Source organism: Melopsittacus undulatus, chromosome 5 (assembly GCF_012275295.1).
Source record: "Melopsittacus undulatus isolate bMelUnd1 chromosome 5, bMelUnd1.mat.Z, whole genome shotgun sequence".
Taxonomy (NCBI): domain Eukaryota; kingdom Metazoa; phylum Chordata; class Aves; order Psittaciformes; family Psittaculidae; genus Melopsittacus; species Melopsittacus undulatus.
This window is the reverse complement of record NC_047531.1, coordinates 18243665-18260177: the sequence shown is the minus strand read 5'-3', so window position 1 is coordinate 18260177 and position 16513 is coordinate 18243665. Positions and strand designations below refer to the sequence as shown.

General features: G+C 42.6%; 1 protein-coding gene across 3 annotated transcripts in view; it reads left to right on the top strand.

The window, feature by feature from the left end:
* Positions 1-5017: 5017 nt before the first annotated feature.
* The window catches only part of TSPAN12 (tetraspanin 12), a 43687-nt gene continuing 32191 nt past the window's right edge, over positions 5018-16513 (top strand). The window contains exons 1-2 of one of the 3 annotated variants that reach the window (XM_031046332.2): positions 5018-5186; positions 5606-5742. In XM_031046332.2, the coding sequence (XP_030902192.2) occupies positions 5677-5742 (66 nt within the window). In that variant the 5' untranslated portion in view covers positions 5018-5186; positions 5606-5676. Of the gene's footprint in view, positions 5211-5605; positions 5743-9513; positions 9531-16513 lie in introns of those variants that run through there. The other 2 variants (XM_005146078.3, XM_034063289.1) reach the window with 2 other exon arrangements.

Genomic DNA, 16513 nt, shown 5'->3' with positions numbered 1-16513 from the left:
CAACTGAAATCCATACTTATGGAGAGGGGAATAAGCCAAGGAAGCACCCTTAGATAAACAGCAAAGAAGTTCATTCTATGGCAGGGATAAAACAACCCAACTCCTTATTTTTCAGGTACTATAGCTGGATTTAAACTGTGAGACTGAAATTATGGAAAGAAGGAAAAATTGTCCCAAAATATGCTCACCCTCCCTTACCCTCTCCCCCCTAAATCTGTTGAGGTATTATTTCAACTTTAAAAGCTGCAGAATTAGGAAGCAAGGAAGCCCATTTGCAAGAGCCTGTTAAGCCAGAGTGTTTTCAAGACTATGATTTTAATCTCTTAATCTTCTGTAGGTTATTAAGTACTACCTTATACCAGACTCTTGTTTTCATGTTCAGTAAAAGCTTTAGGAACTGGAAGAAGTTGGTGTCTTCTTATGTCTATATTTCAAATTTAAAAGGGGCGCTTTTACCTTATGGTCTTCAGCATTGCTGTTACAAACTTGCATTTAGCAGACACATTGTTCTTGAGTCAACTAGTACACCTTCAGTTTTATACATGGGTATTTGTGTACATGAGAAACAAAACTCCATCCTGCACTTGACATTAATGCTGTCATTAGGGAGGAATATTCATTGGGCAGACAGAACCAGTTCTAAAGACCAGGCTAGGACCAGGCTTAAAAGCAAGGCAAACCAGACCCCAGAGACATTAAGAAGGGGACCAAGGAAAGGGCAGAAAAAGGGAAACGTGGAGGTAAGGGGTCTTGAGTAAACAGCTCAAGGAGCAAAGAAAAGGAAACTAATGAAGTCTTAAGTCTAGGTTAAAGAGCTGACAGGCCTGGAGCAAAGCTGAGAAAGAGCTAAGCTAAGCAGAGAGGACCAGAGTACAGAATACCATTACAAACAAGTAACACGCTGAGATAGCCAGACCAAGTGGTAAGATGTCTACCTGAGACACTGACAAGCCACCAGATTGCTTCAGAATCCATTCTCAGAGGTCAGTGTTAGCACAGTCAGTCACACAAACCACAGAACCATAGAATGGTTTGGGCTGGAAGGAACCTTAAAGATACCTAGTTCCAACCTCACTCCGGGCAGGGACACCTCCCACTAGACCGGGTTGCTCACAGACACTAGTTGCAGAGCTTTCCTGCCCAGGCAGTACCTGGAAGGGACTTGCAATTAAAAAGCTATGTATAAAAAGAAATTCTGTATCCTTGAAACTTTGCAAATACTGCAAAAAATGAAAGGGGTTGCAGCACTTCCACATCTAACAGAAGGTGTGGCTGGAACAAATGTATTACAAGTAACTCATTAAGAATTTCCCTGGTGCTATCAAAGACATTTCTAGATTACACTAAAATATCGTAATTAAATCTGTACATGAACAACTTGCTCATCAGAGTAGACCGAGTGGATACCACATGGAATTAAAATGAGTATGTGCCAAAGCACATCCAAATGTATGTTCCTCTTTTCAGTACTCATCCGAGTAATTTTAAATGTTATGGCAGTATATAAAAGGACATTACTTTAACTCACTGCTTTTTCAGTGATAAAGTTTCCTGCCATCTAGTACTAGGCAATTATCACCTATAAATTTACATGCATGCTTAATGCTATTTCACTTGATCAGGCTACTCATGTAATTTAAAGACACTTGCAGCTATGTGCTCAATGGGTGTCTTAATTACCCACTCCTATTTTAGTCAGGTTTCCTGATGAAAAATGGCTTATGAGATCATACTGTAGTATCCATGCAGACATATATCTGTCAATCCACACTCATATAACAGCTTTTGAACCTGCTGGCCAGTTTCAAGCACACATCACAGAGAAGCTAGCTTACAGATATAAGGTTTCTGTATATCAAATCGAAATAGACAGTTAAACAGAGGAAAGAGAGATTATTGGAATTACTGGCATTCCCATCACCCACTGATGGAAAGGCTGTATCATGAACACTTGAAGTCTACAGAATTCATGTTATAAAGTTATTGTGGATGCCCTTTCACAGAAAAAAAAGCTTCACAACTTGTAGGTTATTAGACATTGGAGAATGCCAGCAGACAATACTGATCCACAAGGCTTCAACAGTTTCCATGCTCCTAAGTCTCTGGGCTGCACATTAAGGAAGTGTTACTTGCTAACAGCAAACTCTCCTTTCCAAAAAAAAAATTATAAATATGAAGAGCTTCATCATTAGACTTCTTTTTGTGAAAAAAAATCTTCTCTTATCTTGCCTTAAATGATGTTCAAAGTATCAATTTTAAGGAAAACAACAAAGCAGCAGATTTGCTTCCCTGATTTTTTGGGGGGCTGATCAGCCGATACTTCCAGTTTAATTACTGTTCTGAATGCATGGGAACTTTCTGTGTATTTCTTTCCCAGTGTTGACATCATGGAAATTTCACAAAGTCTGACAGGCGGATAGAAAGCAGTATTCCAAAGGGACCTTCCTCTGGGCCCTATAGCGCTTGGCAGACATTCATAAATAGGACCTGTTTTCTTTAGGTTTTGAGCAGATCTCTTCTGGACAACTAATGATTCTGCTAATAGCAAAATGACAGAAAAAAGGTTTCACCAAATAGGGGATCCTCTTTATGTTTGTGGTGGAGTTGTTGTAACAGACTTTTAAGACTTAGTCTGAGAGCATCTCATGGCCGAAGGCCTCAAAACTGGATGCTGAGAGGCATAAAATCTTGAAGTTTCATTTTTAGTAGGATTTTTAATAAGTGAGAGGCATGAGATACTGGTTTTTCTTTCCTCAAATTCCTTAGGCACTAGGAATAGTTGAGTTTTTAAACCAAGAATACGTGAACCGAGTAAGAGTTATTTGCCATTTTAGGTATGTTTAAAGAAAACTCACTGGGTGTAAGATAATTGAATATTTTGTAGTGCGTTAGTGCATTTTTCATAGAACCTTGCTCAGGTAATATTTTCTATTCCAACGAGCAATCAAGAACACAAACACAACCTCAATTGTTTTTAATTTGATTTATAACAGACGGTGTTTTCCCCAGCCAAGGCTGCAGCTCAGTATTAAACTGACACTATTTTTGCAAACTGGTGTGGGCTCACTGAAAATACCATACCTGTTCAAGATCTGTCTCACTGACTGCGCTCACATGAAGCCTTCATAAGAGGAATGAATGGTATGTAAACAGCATAATGAATGTATAGTGTCACCTCTTAACAGTATCTGTCTTAGCTCAGTTTGCCTTACTGAGGTATGGAATTAGCAATATTCACTTAAGATTAGAGATGTGGCATACTACACTACCTGGAGGGGCTCTTGATTTCAGAAAATAGGATCAAAATAGCAGTTAAAGCTTAGCAAATTTCAAGGAAGAAAAATCTTCACACCCCGTATTTCTGCAACATTCTTGAGTACTTTCAACTTTACTACCATTTTCACTTCTATAAATTTGGCATAAAATCCCCATTGCATGGGATTTTATGTTCATCCGCGTCCATTTTACTTTCTTCTTAAGGAGAGATAAATACACTTGAAGAGTATGTCTGCTGGATTCATTACTAATGGCATGAAATCATGTAAATGAAAGCTGAAGTGAGATCCTACCAGCAGCCTAAGTGACAAGCATTTGAGTACCTGGAGTTTGTGTGTTTTGTTCAAGTCACACTAGCGCTTCAAGAAACATGTTTTTCTTTGGTCTTGCAAGAGCTAGATTTTATCCATTTTATCCCTGTCCTTAGCTTTCGCTAGCAGTTGTTAAAACAGTCTTTATATCACATGCACTGAAGACCATTTTCCTCTGCTAGTTAAGAAACATTCTTCAGTGTATTTTCTTCTCATTTTTGTGATGGTGGCACTGCAGCACCTTCATACGTATTCATGGCAAATTCTCTGCTAATCTGCATATAACTGTGTTTTAGACTGTAATTCTTCCTTTTGAAATATGGAGATATATATATTGAAATAATATATATAGGACAAGGGGCAATGGGTGTAAACTGGAGCATAGGAGGTTCCACGTTAACAACAGGAAGAACTTCTTTACTGTAAGAGTGACAGAGCACTGGAACAGGTTGCCCAGGGGGGTTGTGGAGTCTCCTACATTGGAGATATTCAAGGCCCGCCTGGACAAGTTCCTGTGTGATGTACTCTAGGTTACCCTGCTCTTGCAGGGGGGTTGGACTAGATGATCTTTTGAGGTCCCTTCCAACCCTAGGGATTCTGTGATTCTGTGATACAGAGGTCAGTATGGAACCACCACCATAATCACCAGATGTACACACACTGTAGCAGATTTCAGAGGCGGGATGACTTTTAAAGCTTAGTTGTGGCATGGCATCTGTAAGTACTGAGATATGTGGGGCAAATCAGTGGCTGTTTTGCTGAATGATAACTCTAGATTTTTCCTGCTCATGGAATAACTTACCTACAATATGGTTGTGCTTCTGAATTCTCTGCTTAGCAGTGTGGAGCAGGTGCTGGGCCACTTGTTAATGAGAGAATTCATGTTTGATGTCAGCAGAGTTTAATTTCCAATGCAATAGTGCAGAAACCTTGTGAAACGCCTGCAAAATCTTGCAAAGTCCCCCATGTTTCATGAGGTGTATGCCACTCCGGACCCCTATGCCACAAGGGGATGTTCTGTGTACTTTGGCTTGCCTGAGCCCATTGCTTCACATCTGTCATGAAGGAAAAAAGCGAACCAGCCCCGAAGGCCCTCCATAACCGGGTTTTGAGTGTGTCTGTCAGCGGGGAACGCATTTCTGGCGTTGTCCCATCGGGCTGTGGCCCTGAAGTGCCAAATCTGGCCCGGCGGGCACAGCTCCCTGGAAGGAACCCGCGGTCTCTCCCAGTCTCGCACATGTCATGAGCCTCCACTTCCACTCAGCCCCCCAAGTACGTCCCACAGCCGGTAGGCCATAGGAAAACAGCCACTTTCTTGCTCCCGTCCATAGGGACTCAGGCCCCGTAGGCCTGGACGGGGCGGGCGGCGCAGGGGCGATAGGACCCGGCGGCCGGCGAGGGCGGGCGCATGCGCGACAGTGTAGGTGCCGCTGGCCGCCGCCGAGCTCCGCGGAGCGCTGCGGCGGGGGGGGCCGGGGCAGCTGCTGGGACAGTCCCTTCAGTGCCCCGTCGGAGGCATCGCCTGCACCGCCGGGCATGGGTGCCGCGGCTCCGAGCTCTGCTGCCTTGTCCCGTCCCGATGAGTCCTCGCCGGAGCAAGTGAGTGAGGGTGGCGCCCGGGCGGTAAGTGGCAGCTGTCCCCCGGCCGCCTGCCCCGAGGCAGCGCGTCTCTCACGGGCGGAGAAGGAGCCAGAGCTCCCGGGCCGGGATGGGCCGTGCCTCCGCTGCCCTCAGCCCCGCTCTGCTTCTGGGGCAGCCCGCGGCTTTACCCCCTTTACACGGGTTTATTGTTATTATTGAAAGAACTCGCCCATCAGTATCGCCATGCGGGGCGGGAGGAGAAGGGAGGCTGTCGGGGCTGGGTGACCGGTGGCCACTGCGGGGTTTGGCCGCTCCCGCCGGGGCGCGGCTGATCCAGGGCCGCCCCGCAGCTTGTCTGGGCTCCGCCGCCTCCACCTGCGCGCTCGTCTCTCGGCAAAGGGGACTCGCCCGGCCCCTCTCCGCCTCTTCCCCTGCAGGGCGCCGGCGGCCCGGCCTTGGGAGAGAGGATGTGGTGAGAGGATGGGGCTGTCTCCCGCGGGGGCTCGCCATGGCCAGGGAGGACTCGGTGAAGTGCCTGCGCTGCCTGCTCTACGCCCTCAACCTCCTCTTCTGGGTGAGTGGAGCGACGCGGGGCGGGCCAGGCTGGGCCCCCACCGCCGCCCGAGCAGGTGTGTGGAGGTGCGGTGCGGGTGGCTGGGGGCTGCCCGCCTTGGTGCCCCCGGTGTGCTTCCCGGGGCGGGCAGTTCCCACGGGGGAATCCTGGTCACGGGAGGTAAAAAAGAAAAAGTCTTTGGAAACTAGTTGTAAGTAAAATTAGATCTGGTGTTAACGGGTGTTATAAGTACACGTGTGAATCTGTGCCCCTATAACACTTACAGAGGGGAGTGAAGTATGCATGGGTGCCTTCCTGTTGAGATGAGTTTCAGAGCATCCCGTGACCCTAGCTGAGCTCCACACTCTTGCAGGTACCGAAGCAATGAGCTGCTCTGCAGAGGCCTTGGCCTGGGTTTTATTTTTGTGCTTTCAGTTGCCAGATCCTAACAAGCAGGCAAGGTGATTTCTTACTTTTGTTTCCAGTGTTTCACTCAAAGCTATATTTATAGCAGCAGGGCTTCTCACTCGAGCATAAGTGGGTGTGATCTGTGCTTGCTCTTAAACTTTCACAGCTCTGGACAAACAGGATGATGAAGGTCACTCAGAGTCCTCACTCACTTGCACTGAATGGAATCTTCTTCACCTCAATAGTTGAGATTTATGCTTGATAAGTGTAAGAGAACAAAAGGCATGACATCCCATAACTGTTAACAATGGTTGACTTCTGAGGTGCTGTAGGCTTGAATGATGCAGGGATAATAAATGGGCGGTGTTCAATCTTGGTTTATAATGGAATTGAGATGGGGTTCCACAATTACTAAAAATTAAGTAGAGATTATTTAGATTTTGTTGCACTTTAAATAATGTCTCAGATTGCCCTTAACTCGAAAGTCGTCATGTGTCCATTTCCCTTCCTCAAATTCCATTCCCCAAATTACAGAGGAGAAAGGATCTTTTGAATCTGTCCCAGGGAAGAAAATGGTAACTTCTCATGCTTGTCTCCAAAATATAAAAAGTGGCTGTAATTAATCTTCCTAGCTGAGATGAGAACACTGGATATTATACCAGAGCAGCTAAGTGAAATCTGTATAGAGCTGAAGCATGTGACTGGGTAATTAAATAATAATTGCCAGTACAGCAGATGACTTGCACCACAGATATTGCACAGAATTAAAGCTGTCTTCCATAATGTATGTAAAATTAAAGGTGTTGGAACTCGAATGAAAAATTGTCCAGTCCATTTTGAGTTCATTTCATGAAGCAGATGAATGCATTGGTTTGATTGAAACTAAATAAATAAGCAAAAATAGGCTTGCCAGATTTGTGTTATATGAAATGGGTTGTGTGGTGGGTGGGTAGTTAAATTTATTTGTAGTTACATCAGACTTCTTTGGAGGAATGTGTGATAAAAACTCATTCTGCTTCCTATCTGGTCCTGCTCAGATATGTGTTTAACAGCTAAACACAAATCTGCTACTAGCTGCTTGTTGTAGGGAAAACTGCCACATCTCGTTCTCTGTCAGAGCTTAAATTTTCTCCTATTTGGCTTAGTGGGAGTTTTGCCACTGCCTTATCTGAGTATCAGAGCATGACACGAGGACAGAGTTTTTCTGGTGAAAAGTTTCCCTGGCAGCAGGTGCTTATCTACTGATGTGGGCATGGGGGCTGTGATTTCCCCTTGCCACTGCTCTTTCTTCCATTTGGAAAGCTTTAGCTTGCCTGTTGCTTAAGTTAGTGTTTACTTGGATAAACACTAGCCCAGGTTGTGGGCTGGATGTCAGGAATTTTAGATTAAATCAGCTCTTTAAAAATGTGCAGTGGTGTTCCTTCCGAGCACAGTGGTTCTGACCCAGTGGGTAAAGACAAGAGCAATGCCATGATTCTAGGGTCTATACAGACATCCCAGTTTGGGATGCATATGTGTGATTCTTTTCAAGCCCAATCTTTTGAGAGTTTTATGCTTTCTCTCGCTTCCTTCCTTCCCAAGGGCCATTGCCACCAAATGGCTTCAAGCTTGTTGATAATGTGCCCAGTGGCTGTGTCGGTTATCAGTGTTTGACTGAGAACAGTGAAGATGTGCAAACAGCATGTGTTGACTTTTTAAAATCATGGTCTGACTGAGAGTCCTGGCTGGAATAGAGTGACATTCTCTCCTTGTTTCACTGTGCTGGTGTCCAGTTGGAGGTCTAACCACACATTGTGCAAAAAGGATTGCTTTTTCCTCCAAACTGAGGGCTTGAAGCTTTTGAAGGTCTGACAAACACTGTTTAAAAACTGGTCATCACTATCTGGTATGGTCTATCAACCTACTAAAGGCGAACATCTGAAGTCAGCTTCAGGCCTGTCCTATGGGCATCTGTCCTAGTGTGTGCATGACTGGACTCCAACATTTGTTATTGCCAGACTGGTGAGGGCAGACTAGTGTGTATAAAGCTCCTTCAGAAGATGTTATGCCTAACCGAATTCCTACTCTGACCACGAATATTGCTAAAAAATTGAAGATGTTGGTGGTTGCCACAACATGTTGGTGTCTTCTTAATTTTGTTGCTGTCAGAAGCAGAGAAGTGGGAGCGCTTTATCAGTAACTCTGCTGCCATCCTTATAGCTTCTCCAGAACATTGGTTGTAAGAGTACAGCTGCATGCTTTCTGTTTGGGAAGATGTGTTTAAGCTGGGCTCAGCTGATGAGCTGTGATGCGGAATCTTAGACAGGCTGTTGTACCTGTGTGTGTATGAGGGGGAGGCAGGTGTTGTTTGTTATACTTTTTGTAATTTTTGGCCTGAAGGTTGCTTAGCTGTAACTAAATAATAAGAAATCAACTGTGTCCTGGGTTCAGCAGTAGCAGTCATTTTTTCTCCTTCTTATAGCTGGTGCAGTGCTGTGGTTTTGACTTTCAGCCTGGGAACAGTGCTAATAACCCTGATGTTTTTAGTTACTGCTCAAATGTTTGGTCTGACCAAGGACTTTCGGAGTCTCATGCTCTGCCAGGGAGGAGGGGAAGCTGGGAGGAAGCAGAGACAGGACACATGACCCAAGCTAGCCAAAGAGTTATTCCATACCCCACAGCATGTCATGCCCAGGATGTAACTGAGAGTTACCCAGAAGGGCTAGTTCACTGCTTGGTTGGGCTGCGTATCGATGGGTGTACTGTATTCTGTTCCCTTGTTATTTCCCTTGTGATTATTGTTATTGGTGGCAGCAGTAGTGGTTTGTGTTATACCTTAGTTACTGGACTGTTTTTATCTCAACTGGTGGGAGTTACATTCTTTCGATTCTCCTCCCCATCCCTCGGGGAGCAGGGGAGGGAGGGGGGTGAAAAATGAGGGGGAGTGAGCAAGAGGGCTGCGTGGCTGGCTTACGGCCTGGGCTTAACCCACGACAAATTGTAAGCCCAAGGTTCTGTTTTAGTGGTTCATCCTGCTTGGGTGATAGACCAATTGACATACTGCCTTTACTGCTTCTGAAAAACACTAGTTTTGTGGATGTGAATGGATTGCAGCAGATCTTGAAAGGTGTTTTGTTTTGAGATGAGCATAAATCTGTTGTTAAGTGAATGACTGTGGTTTAGACCTGGTGAAACCCTTCTGGAAGATGTTTTCAAGGTCAGTTGAATAACACATTTGATTGCAAGATATCTCTTTGTAAATGATAGGAGTTGCAGTTTCAGTACCAGTTTGGGTCTTCTAATTACGTTAGGGTTTTTCTTTATAGTGCCCTGCACAAGGAATATCCTTCAGACTTGGTCCTGCAGTTAACGTCTGTTTTCATTCTTCTGTCATCCTCATGTGTAAATGAGCATCACTTAAGGTAATTTATGACACTTGCTTTCTGCATGTGTCTCACTTGACACTCAGTAACACTGCCTTTGCAGCATGCTACATTCTGGAAAGCCTGATAAAAAGAGGGGACCTCCCAAAAAAGCATGGTTTGGTATTTTATACTCAAGACTTAGTGCTTAACTAGGGAGATTATCTTAGTGGTGCTTGAGAGAAGAAATGCTCCTACTGGTTCCTAATTTTCTCTTGTTAGTGGCAATACTGGCCTTTATCATCTCTAGCTAGTGTGTGTGTCAGGACATAGAAAAATCTAGTTTTGATATTTCTACAAATATAGTTTATGAGACTTCTGGTGAGGCTTTTCTGTATCAGCAAGCTCTTGATGCTGCTCCAGCTCATTAGCAGTCATGTATGCAATATGAGCATCTTCTTTCATTTTGAGCACTGTATAACTTGTCCTCACAGAAATCCTCCTCATCATGTCTTGCCATTGTTCTTCTGTACTTTGCTGTGGTCTCTTTTCATAAACATTTATGCTGGGGAGACATTCTGTCGAAGAACACGGCCAGCCCATAATAATGGCACAGGGATAACACAGGAGATTATGGAGAGCAGTGGCCCGCAGGGGTTGTGCTACAACAGGAACTAGAAAATGGTGCTGAATACAGGAAAAGTTCAGACTCCTGGCTGCTTACAATAGGAGGTGATTAAGCAAAGCAATAACTTTGAGAGGCACAGGCCTGTTTTACTTGGCAGCTCAGCCATGTGTGTTCTTTCAAAAAATTATAGTCAAAATAGGTGAACTGGGTAGTGATAGTAGATGCACGTAAAAGCAGTACAATTATTGTGTCAGCTTTCCCATTTTTTAAAGAAAGTCTAGCTGTTGTGCAGGAAAAGCTTCGCATAGACTTTCTGTCTTCAGAAAACTGCCAGCTTTCCTTGTTTTTTTTCTTCTGGTGAACATGTGAGGCAGAAACGAGGAGCAGCTGCCATTGTGTTCCTTGTAATTGGGCATGACTGTACTGTAGTGGCTTGGACAAATCAAGGTTGTAAGTTGCAGATGACTGTGTCATAGGTGGTAAGGATCTCTTAACCAGTGATTAATAGTGTCAGAGGATATTTGAGCCAAACCAGCAATGTTGCCACATCCTTCACCTTGTGAGGTTTTTCTGCCTGGGGATGTGCTTTTTCTGTTGAGCAGTGCCTAAGCTTTCCTTCAAAAAATGTAGCAGTACCATCTAATTTCAACTCTGTGATTGCAGCCAATAAACCCTCCTGGCAGGTAGTGGAAATTGTTTTGCATCTATCTTGAATTTGTTCCTGTAAACAAAAAGTCACATGAAATGAAAAACGAGCAAGCTTCCAGTTAGTTTTCCTGTTCTTCAGAATACCTTGCACACTTAAATTTTCCAGTTTTGGCTAGGTGTACCACCTGGGAACTCAGAACAAAAGAATGTTAGTGCTGTGCAAATGAACACCAAGAGTGGTTGGAAGCAGTGATATTGTATTTCTTGCTTTTTCCAACCTCAAATATATGTATTGAATCTTGTAATTTTTTGCTTCAGTTTTTCAAATCTACTGTGACGTGAGAAAGAAATCAGTCTATCCTCCTTTTCATGGAACCAGGTTGTGTTTCTGTTGCTTTCCAACTTCCACTCTTGTTGGTGGGATTTGTAGATATTTCAAATTAATAGAGTTAGTGTCAAGTTTTTAAGTGACTAATGATACACATTGAAATGAACACTGCCTGTCTGGGTACCTGTAGCAGTGTAAACATAGGTTCATTCTAGTCTAATATACTCTGATTTTAGAGACTGCAGTGTAGACCTGGGTAATTGAAACCTGATTTTCTTAGCATTCTTGTATAAAGAAAATACCTAAAAGCCATGCAAGAATAACCCTGGCTTCTGTGGGAAAATGGTGTATTTTAAAGGAATGTGTTCAGCAGAGCGAGCTACAGAAGTTTTACAGGACCAGAAATACTTTTAATTCTGTTTTTGGTTTTTTGGTTTTTGTCTTTTTTTTTTGAGAGAAATCTTTTACTTTTTGGTGTCTTTGGGCTGCATTATTTATGTAATGTCATTACATTACTAGACCATGTAAAGCAGAGTTCAGCCATACTGAGAGTCATAAAATCATAAAGTCAACTTTACATCTACCTCTATATAACTTTTTATCCCATGTGTCTTTGTAGGTGATAAGGCTCACCCTTCATTGCATGTCAACAGTGAATTGATAGACAAGTCTCTGCAAAACTGTTCTGAAAAAGAGTGGTTTGATGTGATGATGGAGAGAAAAAAATAAAACCAGACCCCATCCTAATGTTAGAGATTACATTAATACGCTTCTTAATTGACATTCAGAAATAAGTGAAACCACAGACAGTTTTTTGGGTAATCCTTATGGTTAACTGTGTGGAATTCATTGTATCAACCTTGAGGATGAAGGCACAAACCTGTACTGACTGGGTTTGAGCACACAGGTCAAAAGGAATTAAAAACTTCAAGCTAAATGGTTATACCAGTAAGCTGTGATCTCCAGCAGAACTGGGAAAGTCCATCTGGCCTGTAGGTAGCTGCATTTGCTTTTTTTCCCTTCAAATTTATCATGACTTTGTAGAATGTAGCTACCCAGTTATTTGGTCATTCCCAGACACTGCTTCTTCACTGTACCCATCCATCGAGAGTCTGTGGTAGACACTTGACATGGCTCATAGGAGTAATGCCAATTTTTCACTCTCTTGTAGCTATTTCCTGAAGTATAGGGGATAGGTTAATTTTCTGCAGTTTTATAAGAATGGGTGACTTAATTAAAAATGCAGGTTCATTTTAGTCATTTTCATGTGCTCTTGGGTATTCACATGTAAAACAGGGAAGTTAAGTGATGTTCACGCAAACAGCTGATTGTAGGTCCTGTGAATCATAGGAAATACTTGCACTTTTTTCATACTAATCTTCTAGTTATATACCCTGGGTTTAAAAATAATGTCTGCCATGTGTGAGGTTGACTAGAGTCTGTGAACAAAACCAAGCTCTTACAGAAAGAAAATTGAGAGTATATTTTGTATATGTGAAGGCATATCATCTTGATGGTGGTGTGTGGCTCATGATATAGATCTAGACACTCAAGCTCTGAGCACTGCTACAAATCACCCATGATTAGCAGCACATGTCTCTCCCTCCCTAGAGGCAAAAGTTCTCCTGACAGTGAAATGCCTTTGAGGGAAGAGTGGCACAAATTATGTCCTAACAAGAACTGCAGTGCCTAGGTAGTCACAGAGAGGATGAATGAAGAAATACATGTGCTTTTGTAACCCTCTTTGTTTTTAAAGTACACTTGTGTTACACAGCCAGAAGTTGGTATATAGGTCTGACAGGAGAACTGTCTGATAGATGAACTGTACCTCAGCTTGTTTGCATATTTTGGCTCTTGTTTGTTTTTTATGCTGTGTTGCTGAAGGAGCCTTGCACAGCCAACTGCTGGAAAACTTTCTTGCTTCCCTGAGGAGGCTGATCCATTATCATGCTCTCAGTGCTTCAGCAGTTGCCCTATTGCAAAGTGTGCAGGTTCCACTCTGTGCCAAACATGGAGCAGGTTGTTAACTCACTGTTGTAGCTGTGCAAGCAAACCCAGATTCAAAGTGCAAATAAGTAAATATTTCAGCTGTTTGCAGGTGGGAGGAGACCAAGGCTAAACCCTGTGTAGGAAGCTCAGCTAAAATTAAATGTTGGCATGTCTGTAGAATAAAAGGTGCATTAGTGGGGAATAGGGAAATTTCCTTTTTTATAGACCACCCTTCTTTCTCTAAAGGAGGCTTTTGCCCTTCTTTCTCTTTAAAGGCTTTTGCCAGATAATACAGACAAATAAGACCTCTTATCCTCCTCTCCTCCGCCCTTTCACCCCTCTCTCCCCCCAGAATGTAGTTGTCTGTTTATCCTGAGATCTGGGTCATCTGCATTTGTTCAGTTATCTGAGTATTGAACCTAATTGTGAAAATCTTGTGAAAGCATTGCAATATGCTCTGTTCATGACCTTGTAGTGATTTCTCCCCACCCCCTCCACCCTGCTTTGATAAGTCTCAGCTCAGGTTACCCAAATCAGTTTTAACTGGAAAATTTTCTCAAGGTTTATTTCCTTACTAAAATTAATGGACATATTCTGATGAATGTTATCATATCTTGGAAGTAATTTCCTTAGAGCTGAAAACCTTTTTCTGCAAAGCAAGTTGCTCTATAGTGCTGCTAGTCAGCACTTTTTATGGATACCAGAGTGTGACCTGAAGTTGTTTAATCCATCTGTTAGAATAAAGAGTGGTGTGTAATATTCAGTATGGAAGATACTTTTAATTTTCCTCCAGCTGAATAATGGAGAAAACCCCTTCTCTCAAACTTGAGCATAGGAACTTTCACCATTAAAAATTAAGGTGTTAGAATGAAAACAAGTGTGCAAATAGCAACAGGAATTGGTCTCACTCCTTCAAAGACAGAAATCCATGTTCATCATTAATTGAAAATGAAGATTTAGTTTTTCAGTTTAGGTATGGCCTCAAAGACATTGTGAGTAGATTTAAAATACATACTTAATGTATAAAATATGATTTTATATTTTCATTTTGATGCATAATTTATGTAGAAGAATTCCAGAGGCAATTTAACCTGTGCTTGAAAGTGGCCATTCCTAATAGTCTGAGTGCTTTGTTGGATGGACTTTTTCAGTTGTCTCAGAAAGCTCTAATAAATAGCTTTAAAAACTTTACATTAAAGATAAGTTTGGAAATTTAATATATTATTGTGTGATCTGCATATTGGTTGTATATAAAAATGTTATTTATTACCTTTGTTTAATCAGTGTGAAAATATATTTAGAGTATGACAAGAGGCAGTTTTGTAAACTCTTCAGTGTCATGTTCATGGCTATATAACATTCGGTGACAGTTCAGAATGAAACCCTTAGTGATTTGTGCAGCCAGCTGCAACAAATAAACATGTTTTACTGCTTACTATCATATTATGTGTACAGCACAGCAGACTGTCATCAGAGAAGCTTGGATGAAACCATTTGGGTGAACTGCTAATGTGGTGAGAATTATCTTGGTAGTTTTATTTCTCATAAACTCGTGTCCTTTCATCTGATTCTTGATACAGATTTCTAACTGTATTTTGCATCTGAATTATTTACAAAACAGTGGCTGAAGTAGGAGCTGCACTTTTTTTAAGGCAGCCTTTTTCCATTGTCCAAACGAAACCACAAAAACCTTGCCCTTGCCTATGACTCCTTGAAAATCGCATGGCAGTGAGTTGCAGCAATGTGACTTCTGTTATGTGCTGGTGGGTTTGGATGCACATCAAGGTTTTTGGGGAGGTTGTTACTGTTTCTGCATACTGAGCACATGGGCTGAGTTGTATGGCTGGTGTTAGTGTAGTTCCTGTGCTGCTGAATGAAGATCTGCCTCTGCCATAGGTGGTGTGAAGTGGTGTATGCCTGGAGCCTCCTTGATGTCAACTGGCACTTGAGGATGCTTAGCGCTTATACAGTGCAGCATGGTACGCATGTTGAGTCATAAGTGGGAGGTTGTGGAGGCCAGGCACATGTTGTGTTCTTGTGATTCCCCTGTGGCTTTGGAGCAGGAGAGCAAGTAACTTGATTAGTGTTTGTGCTTGATAATCTTTTGTCACTAAACTAAACATCAGTCATGATTACGCAGGGCTGTCTGGTGTTGTAAATGCATCTCTAATCCTGCAAGGTGTTTCTGCCCAGAGGCTCACTTCTACTAATTGAAAGGGATGTGACTTTTTCCCCCAGCACTTCCCGTTTGCTAGCAGGGAGCTACCAAGCACTTGCCAGATTATGTGCTGTAAAATGTACCTTTTGTCATCAACCTCTTGCAGAATTACTTTTTTCGAGTTATCCAGGTTTGCTCTTCTCTGGGCCCCTTCATTCAAGAGTAGCTTCTTGAGTATTTGCCTATTCTCTGAGCCATGTCTTTATGCTGCCCCACTTTGACAAATGTTACTGACTTTCTTGCTCATAAGTCCAGTGTGTCACAGCACTCTGGCTTTCAGGTCACTTGGAGTAATAATTCATTTTGGACTTTCTTCAAAATAAGATGCTAGAGGTGCTTCTGAAGGAATTTGTTTGGCAAGATGGTGTTGCTCAGATAATCTGTGTCTAACATCTGTGCAGCAGTGAAGTAAGGCGTTGTGCATGTATGTTTTCAGAGTAATGCTGAGCTAGCTCTTGCGTTGGTACTCTATGTGCATTGTGAGTATAGCAGAAGTCAGTAACACCTGAAGGAGTTAATGATGGTGAGAGCATTCAGGGCACAGGGTAGGTGAGCAGGTGTGCTGTAGCATGGTTATCACTGGGGCTGTGGGGGAATTTTCTTGCATGTAATTTACGTCCAGCAAGGTACAGTAGTAATTGGCTGTTAGCTATTTACATTGAAGGAAAACAGCTAGGGGATCTAAATGTCTAAAATCTTTTTGAATAGAGGGACCTTTCATAGAGAGCTTGTTCTTATGGACTGAAAGAGTATTCATGTTATTACATTGTTGGTGAAGGGTATGTTTCCTAGGTGAAAGCGAACAGTCTTTTTCTTCCAGTAGCTGTTTGTGGTAAGTGGAAGTGGAGTCATGTTCCATGATATGGTCATTAAGCCTTTCTTTAGAAGTCATGTGGCCATGTGTTGATCACAGCTTGAAGATGTATCTGCCTAGACTTTCTGCTTACTGATTTTATGTGGGTAAAATTACGTATCTAGGGAGAGAAAACTCAAGTAGGAAAACAGTCCTTCTCCTTCATGATGTCTGCCTGTGGCAGTGGGGCTGGGACTAGATCTTGAAGTTCTCTTCCAACCCAAACCAGTCTATGATTTTATGATTTGCATTTGTAGGCAAGTCCTTATAGCAAACTGAGTGATCTCTCAGTGACAGAACTGTTAATTTCTTGTGATCTCTACAAAGCCCTTTCTGTCCCCTCTGCCTTTTAGTTTGTTGCTCTGTGATTTCAGTGTTT